This window comes from Thunnus maccoyii, chromosome 10, assembly GCF_910596095.1.
Source record: "Thunnus maccoyii chromosome 10, fThuMac1.1, whole genome shotgun sequence".
In the NCBI taxonomy this organism is placed as follows: Eukaryota; Metazoa; Chordata; class Actinopteri; order Scombriformes; family Scombridae; genus Thunnus; species Thunnus maccoyii.
Window position 1 is genome coordinate 4254742 of NC_056542.1, and position 16272 is coordinate 4271013.

The 16272-nt window shown below is 38.8% G+C and overlaps 1 protein-coding gene across 1 annotated transcript in view; it reads left to right on the forward strand.

The window, feature by feature from the left end:
* The window catches only part of atg5 (ATG5 autophagy related 5 homolog (S. cerevisiae)), a 41336-nt gene extending 26129 nt beyond the window's left edge, over positions 1-15207 (forward strand). The window contains exon 8 of the mRNA XM_042424809.1: positions 14943-15207. Within this exon, the coding sequence (XP_042280743.1) occupies positions 14943-15079 (137 nt within the window). The 3' untranslated portion in view covers positions 15080-15207. The remainder of the gene's footprint in view (positions 1-14942) is intronic.
* The last annotated feature ends 1065 nt before the right edge of the window (positions 15208-16272 follow it).

A 16272-nucleotide genomic window follows, 5' to 3' on the forward strand; every position in this document is an offset into this window, starting at 1 on the left:
ACTGTAAAAGATATCATCAGAAAGTTGTCTGAGACAGTCATTAACGTAGTCAGCTTTATTCATGACCACAGAACCACAGTGACCTTTGTCTGCATATTTTATGATAATAGATTCATCTGACTTTGAGTCTTTAAGGACATCCTCCGTTTTTATAAGATATATGATTCTGTTCATTTTGAAAAAGTTCGTCAACATCTTGTTCTACTAGTCTACAGTTTGTCTCATTAGAGTAACTACGGTTAGAGGAAGGTACAAACACACTCTTGCCTCTAAACCGTGTTCTTGTTTCCATTAGGTCATGTAAAACTAGGTGGTTGAGAGCATTCGTTTTCTAGTTGCTCTGAGGCAGATCTATTTTGACAAAGATGGTGCTACTGTATTCCTTTTATTACTCTAATCATGGCTTCAAGGAGAATATATTCTTATGGCAGAGATACTTGGAAGATGTGTTTTGTTTGTTTAAAGGGTCCAAGACCCAGCTAGAGTAATTTTTTACATACATCAACTCATGTTCTAAATTTCTGTCTTTTACTATGGATTATGACTACAAACGCATCAGTTTTCTAGATTTATGGATCATTAGAGAGAATAATTACTTGTATCCAGATCTGTTTAGAAAACCTATTGCTTGAAATACTTTGCTAAGAGCAGACTCTGATCATCCCTTACTGTTAAAAAAAAAAGTCTCCCTTTCAGTCAGTTTTGCAGATGAAAATGAATTTTCCAGAAAACTGATGATTTTGACAGGAACACGAGTGAAATGAAAAACAACTTTCAACAAAAAGGATACAGGAAATCTGTCCAAAATGATGCTGCCACTAAAATAAAAGACAGATCTATGTCTGATCTCTTACAAAATAAACCTACAGTGAAATCAAATGATCCTATGATGTTTACAACAGAGTATTCTAAGTTTTCAGAACAGATAAAGCGAATAATAACAAAACACTGGCATATACTTGAATCTGATCACCTTCATGGTATATGAAAGGGGTAAAAACCTGTGAGACCACCTGGTACACTCATATTTACCTCCTCTTCAATCAGTGCCAGCCCAAGCTACTTCAGCACCTTTCCCTGAGGTCAACCATCGCTGTGGTTGTTGTAGTCAGTGTAATTATCCTTACCGTTGCAACAGTTTTAAACATCCTCACACAGGTATAGAGATCCCTATAAAAGGAGTCTTATCACTTGCCCTTGTGGTAGGTCATATGTTGGAACGACGAGTAGAACACTGAAAATTGGCATTGACGAACGTAGAAGCACTATTAGATGCGAAAACATGAATTATCCAAGAGCATCCAATAGAATTTAATCATCCTGTTTCCTCTCTAAGATATATTGGTATTGAGAAGGTATCACTACTCCCAAGAAGAGGTAACTTGGATGTTTTACTTTCCAGGAGGGAACACTATTGGATCCACCGTGTGAGAACCCTGTCACCTCATGGATTGAATATAGACCTCTATTTATTGGATATTTAGATTAAATTGTTCATGATGTTCATCTAGAACTGAGGCTTAACTTTTTCTTTATATCAATTAGAAATTCCTGTCACTGTTTGTTAAGAGTTTTGATTCACTGAAGGCCTCTTGATTGTTTTTCTCACCTTAATGGTGGAACATGATTATCTTATCACCATCAGATGTGTTACTAGAATGTGGCCTACATAACCAGTGCCTGTGTCCTACTATTAATGTTGATCTTGAAGGGGGCCTGGGGGCTGAAAGGTCTTCTATAAAAAAGAGAAATACATATGGAGCCAGAGTGTGCGACTCTTTTTTCCTACTCTCAAGTCTACCTCCAGTGATTAACACCTCACTAAAACCCTTGGTGTGTGTTACTTTTTCATTATACCTGAGTTTCAGTACCATTTTCTCTAAAAACCTTTGTCATTTGACAAAAGAAGCTAGAGTTCTCAAATGTTAAATGTTGTATAAACACAAGCAGTAATACAAGAAACTAAATAAAAATAGTCTCAAATTTGCAATTTCTTGATTTAAATCAGGAACCATTTGATCAAAGAATGCGTAAACAGGATTACGAATCTGACCAGACATTCAATGCCTCCTTTTGGTACTTGGCAGTTTTGATACTTGGTGCAACATGATTTATCTAATCACCATCAGATGTGTTACTAGGATGTGGCCAACATAACATACCAATGCCTGTGTCTTACTATTAATGTTGATCTTGAAGAAGGCCTGGGGGCCGAAACGTCACCTAAATAAAAGAGAAATGCATATGGAGCCAAAGTGTGTGACACTTTTTTTCCTACTCACTGAAACGCAGGTATTATATCACACTAAATACCTAACTCAAGTTCTAGGATATTAGGTAAATAATAAGTAAACTTTAATATAAAGGACATTAAGTATAATATCAAGTAAGGATTATGTGTCATACGTTTCCAGCACAGTGTAACAGCCAAACTGCTTACGTAAATGTTTTCTTTCACACATGTTTGAATGACAAATGATGACAAATTATTTACTCCCTAAATGGAAAAATACACCAGAGGATTAGACAATAATGGTGCATCACCAACTGTAGCTTTCTCTCACACATGTTTAACCACTTTAAAATTAGCATCTTGTGTGTTAAAAAATACTGGAGTTGGGTTACTTAAAGTACAGCCTACATTTATATGTAACTTCTGAAACATTTTATTTCTGTATCTACAGTTGGTACTATATCTTGAGAGTGTGCTTCCGAGTGTTTTCTTTTGAGTTTTTTTTTTTCCAGTGTTCTGTACTATTTTTGAGAATCTACTGTATGCGGACAGAGGTGTTTCGCTGTGAAGAATTGTGGGCAACTTTTCACAGGAATTAGATAACTTGTCATCATCCCCAGCATCAACAAAATAGTGATGATCGCATACGGTTTTCAACCAGCGATAACATAGGTGCGGAGGCGTGCAGAATGTCGCTGCATGCAAAATCTGACTTGCAAAATGTTGCAGAAATACACCTTTTAAAATCAGAGCAGCTTTGCTTGCATCACCCACACTTGTCAGTATGACTACCTTCATTGAAACTACTGTGTGTGTGTGGCTGTGTTTTTGTTTTGGTCGACTCGACTATTGCCGAAATAATGAGGCACTCTATCCATTATTTGATTTACTGAAATGACCATTTTGATAACTCATTATGTGTTCTTAATTTAAGTAAAAAGGCCAAACATTTGCCGGTTTCAGCTTTCCTTTGTTTTATATAATTGTTGATTGAATATATTTGGAGTTTGGACTGTTGATCGGACAAAACAAGCCATTTGAAAATGTCACCTTGCACTCTATGAAATTGTTATGTACATTTTTACTGTTTTTTGACATCTTTTAGCAGTGTTTCCCCTAGGTTGACTAGTTTGGCCTGATGGGTGGGGTTGGGGGTGGGGAGCATTCTCTGTTAAGCATTGTAGGGCTAGGCTAACCCATTGTTGCTAACTTTAAGCTAACCCCCTTCACTTTTCCTGAGGTTGGGGAAACAACAGACGAGACATTTCTTGGTCTTGAGAAGCCGCAGCATTTACTAACTGACATACTGTCATCTGTACTGCCCATTTACTGCCAGACTGGCAGCACAACACAACACAAACGCTATTGATTTCTGAATGAATGGGTATTTGGCGTTATTTGTTGCATTTAAAAAATATATTTTTTGGCCTGGCGGGGATTCTTTTTGATCTGGCGGCCCGCCAGGGGAAACACTGTATAGACTATTTGATTTATCTAAATGAATAGAGCGATTAGTTGATTAATTGATTGGTCATTAGTGGATCATCACAATATTTCAGACAAAGCAAGCAAATTGAAGACATTTTTTCACTATTTTTAACATCTCACATACTAAACGATTAATCGACTTATCAAGAAATAAATTAGCAGATTTATCAATAATGAAAATAATGCATTAAAGCCCTTAGAGAGGTAGATTAATAGATCAAAATAATCAGTGCTTGCAGCCCTGCACTCAAAAGTTTTCTCTCTCACAGTGCATGCCAGTTGGACAGTCTACCAGCCAACATCAGTCATTTGGTTTATCCAGCAGTCAGCCAGCATAACCAGTCAGTCAGTAAATGATCCAGTCAGTAAGTCTGACCAGCTGCCAGTCGTGCAGTCAGACTGTGTTTTTGCTGTGAAGAGAGCGTGGCGTTGCGGTCTTTCTAAATAGTGGTTGGCTTTGTTAGACTGACAAAACATGCCGTCTTGGCTGGCGGTCATATACCACTCAACCACAGGGTGTGTGTGTGTGTGTGTGTGTGTGTGTGTGTGTGTGTGTCTATGTGTTTGTGTGCGTCAGTGGACATATTAATCCAGTTTTATACAGTTGTTGCTACTTTGCTGCAGTGCAAACCAGTCATTGATACTTTGATTGTGGTTGGGAGGGTGGGCGTTAAATATATGTAAAACACTGGCTCCGTGTCTGAATTTGTTCTCATTAAAACTTTCCCAGTAAACAATGTCCACCTCCAGGACATTTAATGTGTCATAAAATACATTTATATGCAGAATAATTGATCTAGTCCCAGTGAAGGAAATGCCGTTGAAATAGTCAAGGAAACAATGATCTTTTCTGGTGAAAGTTCACAATCAGAGTTATGTAATCACAACAGAGCGTTTTCAGTACTTAAATCAATGTATGAAAATCAGAACTTGAAACTATAGTTGTATGCGAAAGTTTGGGCGCCCGTTGACAAATAAAATATTTTGTTTATTTTGTTTTTTTGTGATTTTTCTTTTTACCTGAGAAGATATAAACACAGTGTCTCTAGGATAATGGGGAGGGGGAAAGTATTTTCAGCAAACATTCATTCAGTTACTTTTTATGACATCATTGTGGCATGTGCAAAAGTTTCGACACCTTTCATAGTCAGTGCTTAGTAATGCTTCAGATTCAAATTCAGATATGGCAGTTGGTCCATCAACTCACCGTATCATGCACCTCAGCCAAATCTTATATTTGGGATTTTCTCCCATTCTTCGCTGCAAAAGGCCTCAAGTTCTGCAATATTCTTGGACCGTCTTGCATGTAAGCGCTTTTAACATCTACCCACAGATTTTCAATTATGTTTAAGTTAGAGGACAGCGAGGGTCATTCCAAAACCTTCGGGTTGCGTCTCTTTAGGTAGTCCATGATGGATTTCAGAGCATGTTTGGGATCATTATCCTGTTGTAGAAGCTATCCTCCTTTAAGCTTCAGCTTTTTTACGGACGGTGTGATGTTTGCTTCTAGAATTTGCTGGTATTTAGTGGAATCCATTTATCCCTCCACCTGCGCAATGTTTCCTGTGCCACTGGCTGCAACACAACCCCAAAGCATGATAGATCCACCCCATGCTTACAATGCTGCTCCTTTTTTTTTTTATCAGACATACCTTTGCTTATTATGGTCAAAGAGTGCTATTTTAACTTCATCAGTCCACTGCACTTGTTTCCAAAACAAATCAGGCTTCTGTTGATGTTCAGTTGCATACTTCTGATGTTGGATTTTATGATGAGGACCCAGGTAAGGTTTTCTTCCACTGGCTCTTCCATGAAGGTATTGTTTGTGCGAGCATTGCTGCACAGTGGAACGATGCACCACCACTCCTGAGTCTGCTAAATCTTTCTGCAGGTTTTTTGCAGTCCAATGGGGGTTTTGATTTGTCTTTCTGACCAGCATACGAGCAGTTCTCTATCTGAGAGTTTTCTTGGACTTCCAGATCTCATCTTGACCTCCACAGTAACCCCTAAACTGCCATCTCTTCTTCTTGTAGCCTTCCCCTGCATTGTGGGCATCAATAACTTTCATTTTCAGAGTCTTACACAGCTGCTTAGAGGAACCCATGGTTACTGGGTGCTCGCACAAGGTTTGAAGAGTCAGAGTATTTGTAAAGCTTAGAAATTGGCACCAGCTGACATTTCCTAATGACAATTGTTGACATGGCTCAGGCCTAACGAGCTGATTAAGGTCTGAGACCTTGTAAAAAGAATGTGAGACTTCGGAACTCTTAGGGTCCCCAAACTTTTGCACATGCCACAATGATGTTTTTATTTATCTATTTATTTTTTGTTCAATTTATGACATAAAAAGTATCTCTGCATTCATGTTTGCTGAAAATATTGTTTTTTCCATATCCTAGAGAGACTGTTTATATCTTTTCAATAAAAACAATCATCAACATATGTTATTTGTCAAGGCGTGCCCAAACATTTGCATACAACTGTACAGTAAGATATGTAGTGAAATTTGGATCATGACAGTTTCACATTACAAGAATATTAAGGTTGATCATGATAACAGGATAAAAAAGAGGATTTATGGCTTTAAACAAGTTTGGGCACCCTACATAGTCCCAGTACACCCCCTCTGGCAGATATCACAGCTTGCAAATGCTTTTTGTAGCTGGCTAAAAGTCTTTCAATTCTTGTATTTTAGATTTTCTCCCATTCTTCGTTGCAAACGGCTTCTAGTTCTGCAATTCTTGGGCCGTCTTGCAAGTACAGCTCTTTTAAGATCTACCCACAGATTTTCAATTAGGGGGACAGCAAGGGTCATTCAGAAACCTTCAACTTGCATCTTTTGAGGTAGTCCATGGTGGATTTCAGGGCATGTTTGGGATCATTATCCTGTTGCAGAAGCCATCCTCTTTTCAGCTTTTTTACAGATGATGTGATGTTTGCTTCCAGAATTTGCTGGTATTTAGTGGAATCCATTCATCCCTCCACCTGCACAATGTTTCCTTTGCCACCGGCTGCAACACAACCCCAAAGCATGATGGATCCACCCCATGCTTAACAGTTTGCAAGGTGTTCTTTTCATGAAATGCTGCTCCTTTTTTCTCTAAACATACCTTTGCTGATTGTGGCCAAAGAGTTCTAACTTCATCAGTCCATAGCACTTGTTCCCAGAACGCATCCAGCTTCTGCAGATGTTCTGTTTCATACTTCTGAGAACACAGGTGAGGTTTTCCTCTACTGACTCTTCCATGAAGGTCTTGTTTGTGCGAGCATCGCTGCACAAGTGGAACTATGCACCACCACTCCTGAGTCTGCTAAACCTTCCTGCAGGTTTTTTGCGATCAAATGGGGGTTTTGATTCGCCTTCTTTACCAGCACACGAGCAGTTCTCTATCTGAGAGGTTTCTTGGTCTTCCGGATCTCATCTTGACCTCTACAGTAACCCCTAAACTGCCATCTCTTAATTACATTTCGCACTGTGGAAACTGCAAGCTGACAACGCTTTGCCATCTTCTTGTAGCCTTCCCCTGCATTGTGGGCATCAATAACTTTCATTTTCAGAGTCTTACACAGCTGCTTAGAGGAACCCATGGTTACTGAGTGCTCGCACAAGGTTTGAAGAGTCAGAGTACTTGTAAAGCTTAGAAATTGGCACCAGCTGACATTTCCTAATGACCATTGTTGACATGGCTCAGGCCTAACGAGCTGATTAAGGTCTGAGACCTTGTAAAAAGAATGTGAGACTTCGGAACTCCTAGGGTCCTCAAACTTTTGTACTTGCCACAATGATGTTTTTATTTATTTATTTATTTATTTATGTTCAATTTATGACATAAAAAGTAAATATGGATTCATGTTTGCTGAAAATATTGTTCTTCCATATCCTAGGGAGACTGTTTATATCTTTTCAATTAAAAAAATGACCAAAATATGTTATTTGTCAAGGGTTGCCCAAACTTTTGAATACAACTGCACATCAGTCATTTGATCCTTGTAAACCTTATAATAAAAATATTTCCCTGGAACTGATCACTCCCAGATATTAGTGGCGTGTTCTGCGTGTAAACACACTGAAAACACATGCTGACGCTTTAATGAATCACACAACCGAGTGTTAGTCAAACTGGGAAAACACCTTTGTAAATCTCTATTCCTGTATAATATTCATCACTTGTGTGTTCTTTCATATGACAAATCTGCTGCCGGGTGTTGTACCTGTATGTTTGGGCGGTCTAAGAGGGAATTGACCCTCACATTTACTGTAATCACAGCTGCTTTTCCCATAAGTGACTTACTGCTCTGATTTTTGTAATACGTCAAAATAAACTGCTAACTGAGAGCTCATCATTTCTCACCTCAAGAGTTTAATATCATAATAATTTCACATCTTGAGCAGTAGCAGGAACACCCACAGTTCAGTTCACATCCAACATGTGTTTTGCTCATTTATTCAGTGTGGAAAAATACCCTTTCAAAACTGGGTGTCCCATGTTGTTGTTGTTGTTGTTGTTGTTGTTGTTTCAAAGACTTGTTTCCTGGTACCAATCCGTTTCTCAATAATCTCTAAATCAAACTTCAACTCATCCCAACCCACAATCAGATATGTTCAGATGTGGCTGATGGGAGGTGGCAGTATAGGCCAAAGCCCGGGGCGCACAACGACCAGGAGAAATACATAAATTATAGAGATAATTTAAATGAACAACCCAATGAGACGTTTGAAGAAACAAACCATTTATGTTCTTCATTGTGTCACTATATATTTATGTGCAACTCTGCCACAAACTCCAAAATTATGCATATTTGAAGCACAGCAGGCACAGTGTGACCATAATGAAACCTTGTGACATGGTACCAGTATAACTTCCTCTATACACTGAGTGTAGTGGACAATATTTTTACTTTGAGCAAATTTCCAAACCTAATTTTTAATTAGTTTGTTAAGTTAAGTCTATATAGTTTCAGGACTTTTATTTTGTTACATAAATAAGGCCTGATCATTCGCATATGGACTAATAGGGCAGCCTGGTCACCCGGCTGATAAAGTGTGAAGTTTTCTGTCATCTCTCTAGTGTCGGCTGTCTGATAAAGACATAAAAACGCCCCCAGAAAAAAAACAAAAACATAAATGAGGCTTGTCAGATATACAGAGGAGGAGCAGAACCACAGATTTTAAATTTATTGTTCAAGTGCACAAATGTCAACAAGCATCTCTGGTATCAATGTCAGCAGTTGTGGCACCAGTGCATTAGCTGCCTGTTTATTGTCAGTTGCATTCTCTGTGCTGCTTCTCACCTTTCAGCATTTAAACACATAAACTGTACAGTATATATAAAAAAGAACATAATTAGCTTTTTTTTTTTTTAACCCCTCTCCCTCCTGAAAAAGTTTATTTTTGAGGTTTTCAGGGAGTCCTATATGTGTTGATTAACTGGTCTTTGTAAACCTTTTATGTGGCCTTTTTGCTGCCTTGAAGTCACGTCGTAAACATCAGAATTAAGTTGATCACAAATGTACAAACTAGTTTGATGGTAGGCTTGTGTGTGTGTGTGTGTGTATAACGAAGATTAGGGTGTGAGGGAACTGAAAGTTTTAAAGTTCACTCTGTAGCGTTACCGGCACTGGAGATGGCAGCTCTGTTTTGCTCTAAGCAAAAAAACAAAAGTATTGTCTTTCTACCATGTATCAGTGAAAAAATATTTTTCTCTCAAGCTGTTAAAGATGTGTTTATTGCAGGAATTCATACTGACGTTGACCAAACTACGGTAAACCATGCAGAGATATAACCGAGGCTGACCTCATCTCACATCTATCTATCTGTGTGTGTGTGTGTGTGTGTTCGTGAGAGAGAGTGATTAAGGTGCAGGTGGGTAATGTGAGGATCTACAGTAATATGTGTGTTTGTGTGTGCGGGTGTGGGTGATGGGGGGGGGGGGGGCGTGGCACATTGTGAATTTCCCCCATTTCTCATAGTGAGACTATGAGAATACACCTACTTCGCCCACTTCTGCCTGCCAGTTGCTGGGTAACACAGGGGCTAAAGGTTGGAGGAAATTGGTAAGAAACATAGCTCAGAAATAGACTAGCGTGTGCGTGCGTGTGTGTGTGTGTGTGTGTGTGTGTGCGAACCAGAGAAAGTGTGTTCTCGCTATTGCTGTCCCAGTGTGAGGATAACACCTTTTACTTTCGGTCTTTCTAAACTAATCATTGTCTTGAGATTCTGCACAATTTGCACGTAGTCGTCTGAGTTCATCCTCTCATCGGATGTGATCATCTGTATTGCATTTATTGACGACAAAATAAAAAAAACAAAAACAGCCAAACAGATAAAAAAAAAAAACAAAACCTGTCTGTAGTTTTATTACTATAATAACACTTTTGTAGTGGTGTGCAAGCAGTAAATAATACAATAAATAGCAGATGATTGCTGACTCATTTCTTTCAGCTTTTACCAATTTTTTATTACGTTAATTTTAAGTTGTAGTGTTTTTCTGCTGCCAGATGACACTGTTCAGAGAAAATAGACTCTTCTGGTGGAGAGAAAAACTCCACCAAAAGAATAAAAATGGATGGAAAAGAGCAGATGATTGCAGAATTTCATTGATCTTGACATTTTTATGCCCTTATAGGAAGCCGAGTAGAGACGTGACAGGAAATGATGGGAGACAAACGGGGGAATGCAAAAAACAAAAAGTCCCAGACCAGGCCTGAATCGGGGATGTTTTGGTTCAGTGTTGTGGCACCTTAACCTCTAACTCAACCCTTTTTTTTTTAAATATTGAAAACCAGAAAATTTCCATACAGTAAAGAAATTTTCTAACTACTCCTTTTTTAATTCCTGTTTTTCTACACTTCACCTTATGTCAGCGTTTACAGTTCAGCTCTTTTAAGTGACCTTAACTTCAAACACATGATGTGTGCCTGCATATCTTATCTGTTCGACTAATTTCAGCTAATACACTTCATCTGATACCTCATCTCCTTTTAGCACACTTACCTTTTAATTACTTATATCTTAACTAGCCTTTCAACTCTCTCTCTCTTTCAGTATTTCATCTCATTTTAGTGCTGTCTTCATTTCCTCCCTATACTCTTCTTTCACTTCACCCTTTATTTCAGCGTTTTTTTTTTTTTTGTTGGTTTTTTTTTCTTACAGAAAATGTATTCAGTTGCCTCTTAAGCAGTCTCACCTCAGTTATAGTCATACGGCTGCAAAGCAGATGAAAAAAAACTGACTTCCTTCAGTCAAGAGGAAATCAAAGCAGTACAGTGATAGTTTGAATTGTAGCTGGTATCTTTTTTTTCAAGCTTGTGGCAGCTCGGTGGTTTGGTGCAGTAAGCTAATGATGTGAGGAAACTGTTCTAGAGAAAGTGCACAGTAGAAAAACCATGTCTCTTCAAGTTTATTGAGTCTTTAAACTGTTCATGTGTTGTTTCCAGGCAAAAAAAAAAAAGAATTTAGTTGGATAAATTAGTTATAGTTTGTTGTGTTTTTGAATCCACCAACAGCAAAGAAAATTAGGGTTATGGTTAGGGTTATGGTTGGAGTTAGTCACTTTCTGCCTGACACTTTAAGGCCTTTTCTTAGTGTATTAATGAAAAAAAAAGTATTTGTTGCTTGTGAATTTGCACAAAAGTAGTTTTTTCCTTTTTTGATTCTAGCAGCCCACAGGAAACTGAAGAATGTGAAGTGGTTTCTTCTTTTTTCACTTGCTTTGCTCTTGTGGTCTTTAAAATCCACTGAGCTGCTAAAAACCCAACAGTTTAGGTTTATTTTTTAAATGAATTTAATAGTCCATTTAATAGTCAACCCCTCACATTCTGCCTACAACTCTACATCCTACATTCACTAAACTACAACTAAATTAGCTGGTGAAATAAAACCTTTTTTTTTCTTTTTATAACCATTTATAACAGCTTGTAATCCACCAAGCAAGACCAAATCATTTATCACCTTTTTAGCTTCATCTGTGATCTGCCTCTGCTCTGTTAAAAAATATCACAAACATCACATTAGCAGGTAAAATATTATATTATTTGCTTTGCTTTTGGTATGTAGCAGCTACTAGCTGAAGACAGTCACTCTGTTATGGTTTATAATTGCCCAGATTTAGTTTAAAAAAACAGTTTAGCTAGTAAATTAGAAATATTTACTGCATTTTAAAAAAAAAAATAAAAAAGCAGCCACCAGCAGAGAACACCCACTCTGCACCTCTTCCACCCACATGTCTGGCCTGAATGTGCACATCTGTAGTTTCTAGAAGAGAACCTTTTTGCTGAGTTAATTTCTTGCATTGTTTTCCTGGCATTAGTTTCTTGCACTTTGCTCAGCAGGTGTAGGGTGGAGCCGCTTCTCAGACCGTCAGTTAAACGCTCTGCCTCAACCGCCTTCTTGTTATTACGTGGAATTAAAATGTCATGCACCCGGTGGTTGGGGACGACCTCTAAGAGTGTATCTGTATGTATGTATGTGTGTGTGAGGTCAAGAGTGGTAGACGGTCTTTTATGTCTTTCTCACGCACACCGAGAACGTTCTGATCGTAAACGAGAGTCGTCCTAATTAGCCAGAAACTGAAACGTCATTTGCAAATAGTAAAATATTTAAAAATAGTTACTTAGAAATAGAAATCTATATTTGAAACCAAAACCATAATCTATAATTTTTGCCTCTTTAGACCAACCAAATTAAAGACAGCTGTGTTGAAGATTTTTATGTTAAAGCACATGTTAAACATAGTTTGTTTTACAGCAGAGTGAAACATTGATCACCTTCTGGCCTTTTCACTGCAAAACTGCCAAAATATTTGTCTTGAAGCATGAATCAATCTGGTAGTTAGATTAAATTCTTAATTATCTTTAAACAGGTTAACATTTTCTAAAGATTGACTGGTTTCTAGAAGTACCAAAGTAAAATAGAAACAGACTGATTTCATTCAGCTTCCTCACCTCACCTGCACATTTCACCTAAAAAAAGAAGAAACAATTCAAACAAAATATGACTGAAAAACAAAATAAATTTTGTATTGTACAAATAAAGATTTAGATTGTAGGAAATAATTAACATTTTTTGGCCTACAAGCCCTTTTGAAGTCCTATAATTGACCCCAACTGTCAGAGAAACGTGAAACTGTCATTTTCATCGTTGTATAATTTTATTTATTACTCCAAGAACATGGAGGGAGCTCTAAATAATGATATCCAGACATTATTAATTAAATTCACTGTAATAATCAAACAGCCAAGCAGCTGAAATCATTTATTTCCTGTTCAGTATGTAACAGCACATTTACACATTCACATTACCAACCCATTCTTTAAGAAATATGTAAAAGTCTTGAAAAAAAACATTTGGAAATATCTTAAATAAATATTTGGAGGTTAAAATGTCTGAAAAACATTTAATAACATCTAATAGTATTTAATATAGTACAATATTTTAATGTCAAATTGAATTTTAAAGGTCTTTAATATACCAGGAACACTTCTTTATCTTCTAACAGGACAGTGATTTTATTTAGTGATGCTTTATCCATCCATCCGGTTTTCCACTTATCAGACATCCGTCACCCCGGCAACACCCTCCAGCTCCTCCTTGGGAATCCCAAGGCATTCCCAGGATGGAAGAGATATGTAGTCCCTCCAGTCCCTACTAGTTGGAGGCGTCCAGGAGGTGTTCCCCCCGGATATCTCTCAGGCTGAGAGGACTCTCCCTCTCTGCTCCGAGAATCGTCACCTTATTGTGGCGGAGGGCTTTGAGCTCCCCTTTTACCCCGAGAGCTGTGTCATCGGGATCCATAGCCCCTGGTTTTCCCCCAAGGCAAATTGGTCCCAGGTGAAGGTCCAGACGGAGAATGATTCATAAACCTCAATGAAGCGTGTGGGAACCTCGCCCAGAAGAGGGGAGACCAGGACACCCGTGTGGAGTTAAAGCTTTGTAATCAAGAAATTCTAACTGCCATTAAACTCTTGACAGTGAGTTTTGTGGTTCAAGCTCTAAAACAATGAAACCTACACTTCCCACAATGCAGCTCGATAGTATCTTTCACTTCAAACATCCTTGCAAAAGCCCAGTTATATAACGCTTTCTGTTTGTCATCATAGCCGAAGAAGACATTATATAAATATATATCACACTAGTGCAGTATTCATGACAGTTAAAATGATCTCTGTGTGCCTCTTTGAAAAGGTTTCAAACGTTCATAGATCAGACTTTCAGGCTCCTTGAATGTTTCTAAAATCATCTCAGAAATCTCCTCAGTGCGAATCACACACTCACAACCCTGGAAGGCAGAGAAAGTCGCTGCTTTTAACGGACTTTTTGCGGTCGTGGTCTTTCAACAGGAGGGCGGGGTCAGTCACATGGAGGCCATCGTATTTAGCAACACACACACACACTCTCACACACTTTCACACAGTATGAAACTGTCAAACTGTCAGAGTGAAAGTTTAAAAATTCGAATCTTGTCAACAACGAGCATAAAAACAATCAACTGTCACTTCATAGCTGAAAGAAGAAAAAAAAAAACACGCTCAGGTTTACCTTCGTACACTTTCTATCTTCTCTCACAACACATGACTCAACACACCCTCTCTCTCTCTCTCTCTCTCTCTCTCTCTCTCTCTCTCTCTCTCTCTCTCTCTCTCTCTCTCTCTCTCTCTCTCTCTCAGCCACCACACCGATGAGTTACTATCGCGTATGATGTGGTCTCTCTCACCTCACGTAACCAACTGTTTTCCTCTTTTCTCTGCACCGTCTCTCCCTCGCTCTTCTCTCTACATCATTCTTTCCTTTTACAGTATTTCATTTAACCCGTTTCGCTCCTCTCCCTTCTTAATATCCTCTTTTCTGTCTTTTTTTTCCTCTTTCTCTTTCACCCTTTTTGACTACTTTCCTCCTCTTCTTCCTTCTGTCTTCCCTTTTTCCTCTGTGTCGCACCTCGTCGTTCCTCCTGTCTTTTCCTTTTCCTCCCCTCCACTCTCTCTCTCCCACATCCTCTCTTGTTTTCTACTTATAATAATCTTAATAACTGTATTTTTGCAGCACATCTCTAAACGAATGCACAAATTGTTTCAAACACAGTAAAACAGAGAGAATGTGTTAAAATAATGAGAGAAAACAGGAAAATATCAACGTGGAAAGCAGCAATAAACAATAACAACAACAAAAAGATGTTTTAAAAGATGCTACTGATTTAATTATTCATCTTTTTCTCTTTTTCTGCAGGTGAGGTGAAGCGTTACCAGGTGGTGATTCACGGTATTGAACCCCTGCTGGAGACTCCTCTTCAGTGGCTCAGCGAACATCTCAGCCACCCCGACAACTTCCTGCACATCTGTATCAACCCCACCCTGACCGACTGACTGACTGGAAAAACCCACCTCCTACCCTCTCTCTCTCTCTCTCTCACTGTCACCGTGACAACCGACCGACCAGCTGACCCACCAGCAGCAGCCGACTGGATGTCCCGCCCCCCACCCCCCACCCCCCCCCCCCCTCCAACCACCCCCAGGAAATGTCAGCGCTTAGCAGGTGGAAACTCTGAACTCTGAAACGGACTCTTTAACGAGAATTTTGTCAATGATGCACAAAGAGGAGGAGGGAGAACAAACCTCTGTCTGCATCTTATCTATTTATATTTCTACTCCTACTATTACTAATACTCCTCTTCTCACCTCAGACGACGCGTACAGGAGGAGATGAAAGGATCTTCTTCCTCCTCTGCTCCCAAAAGACATTTCTATTGGTAAAGAGGTGGCCGAATGAGCTTTTTTTTCTATCCTGCTATCTTTTTTCTACTCCTCTCCAAACAAACATCTCTATTGGAGTAGAGGAGGTGAAAGGATCGCTTGTCCCCCCCCCCTTCCCCACCTCCCCCCCATTCTGCCACACACATCTTCCTCCTCATCTACTGTAATCCAAGACAGTTGGGGGGGAGGGAGAGGCGTATTAGTCATGCTGAAGTTGCCTTAGTTACCACGCTCACCTGTTTTCATCGTCTTGACGTACATGAAGTTACTCTGAGTTTACATCACCTCAGCCTCGGCCTCCAAAAAACCCTCTATAAGACATTTCTACAGAGGACTATATTTTGGTTTGGTTGCCTGGATTAACTTTTTTTTTTTTTGGCTTCATTTGACAACGTGGTATAAGAAGAAGACTTGGACTTGGCGCCTGGTGCCACCTTTTTTTTTTTTTTTTTTTAAGAAAGCAATTTAACAAGCAGATTAAAAAAAAAAACGTCTAGTACTGTTCATGAATTAGCATTAAAATTGCAGCTTTAACTCAAAACGGTGTAACTTAAATTTTTTGTTTACTTTCGTATTTCATCAAATAAAATCACATTGTTGTTTTAACCTGAAAATAAAAAGGCTGTACTTGTTTGTTTGTTTTTCCCCGCAGCAGGATGCTAACTGTCGAGCTTGAACTAGCTTATTTATGAAGCTAAAGCGTATTGATTTAGGGTCATGGGGGAAAAAAAAACTCCATGTGTTTTCAATAGCAGGTGTTGAATTCTCGCCATCAATGAACACAGTTTTTGCTGTTTCACTGTCTG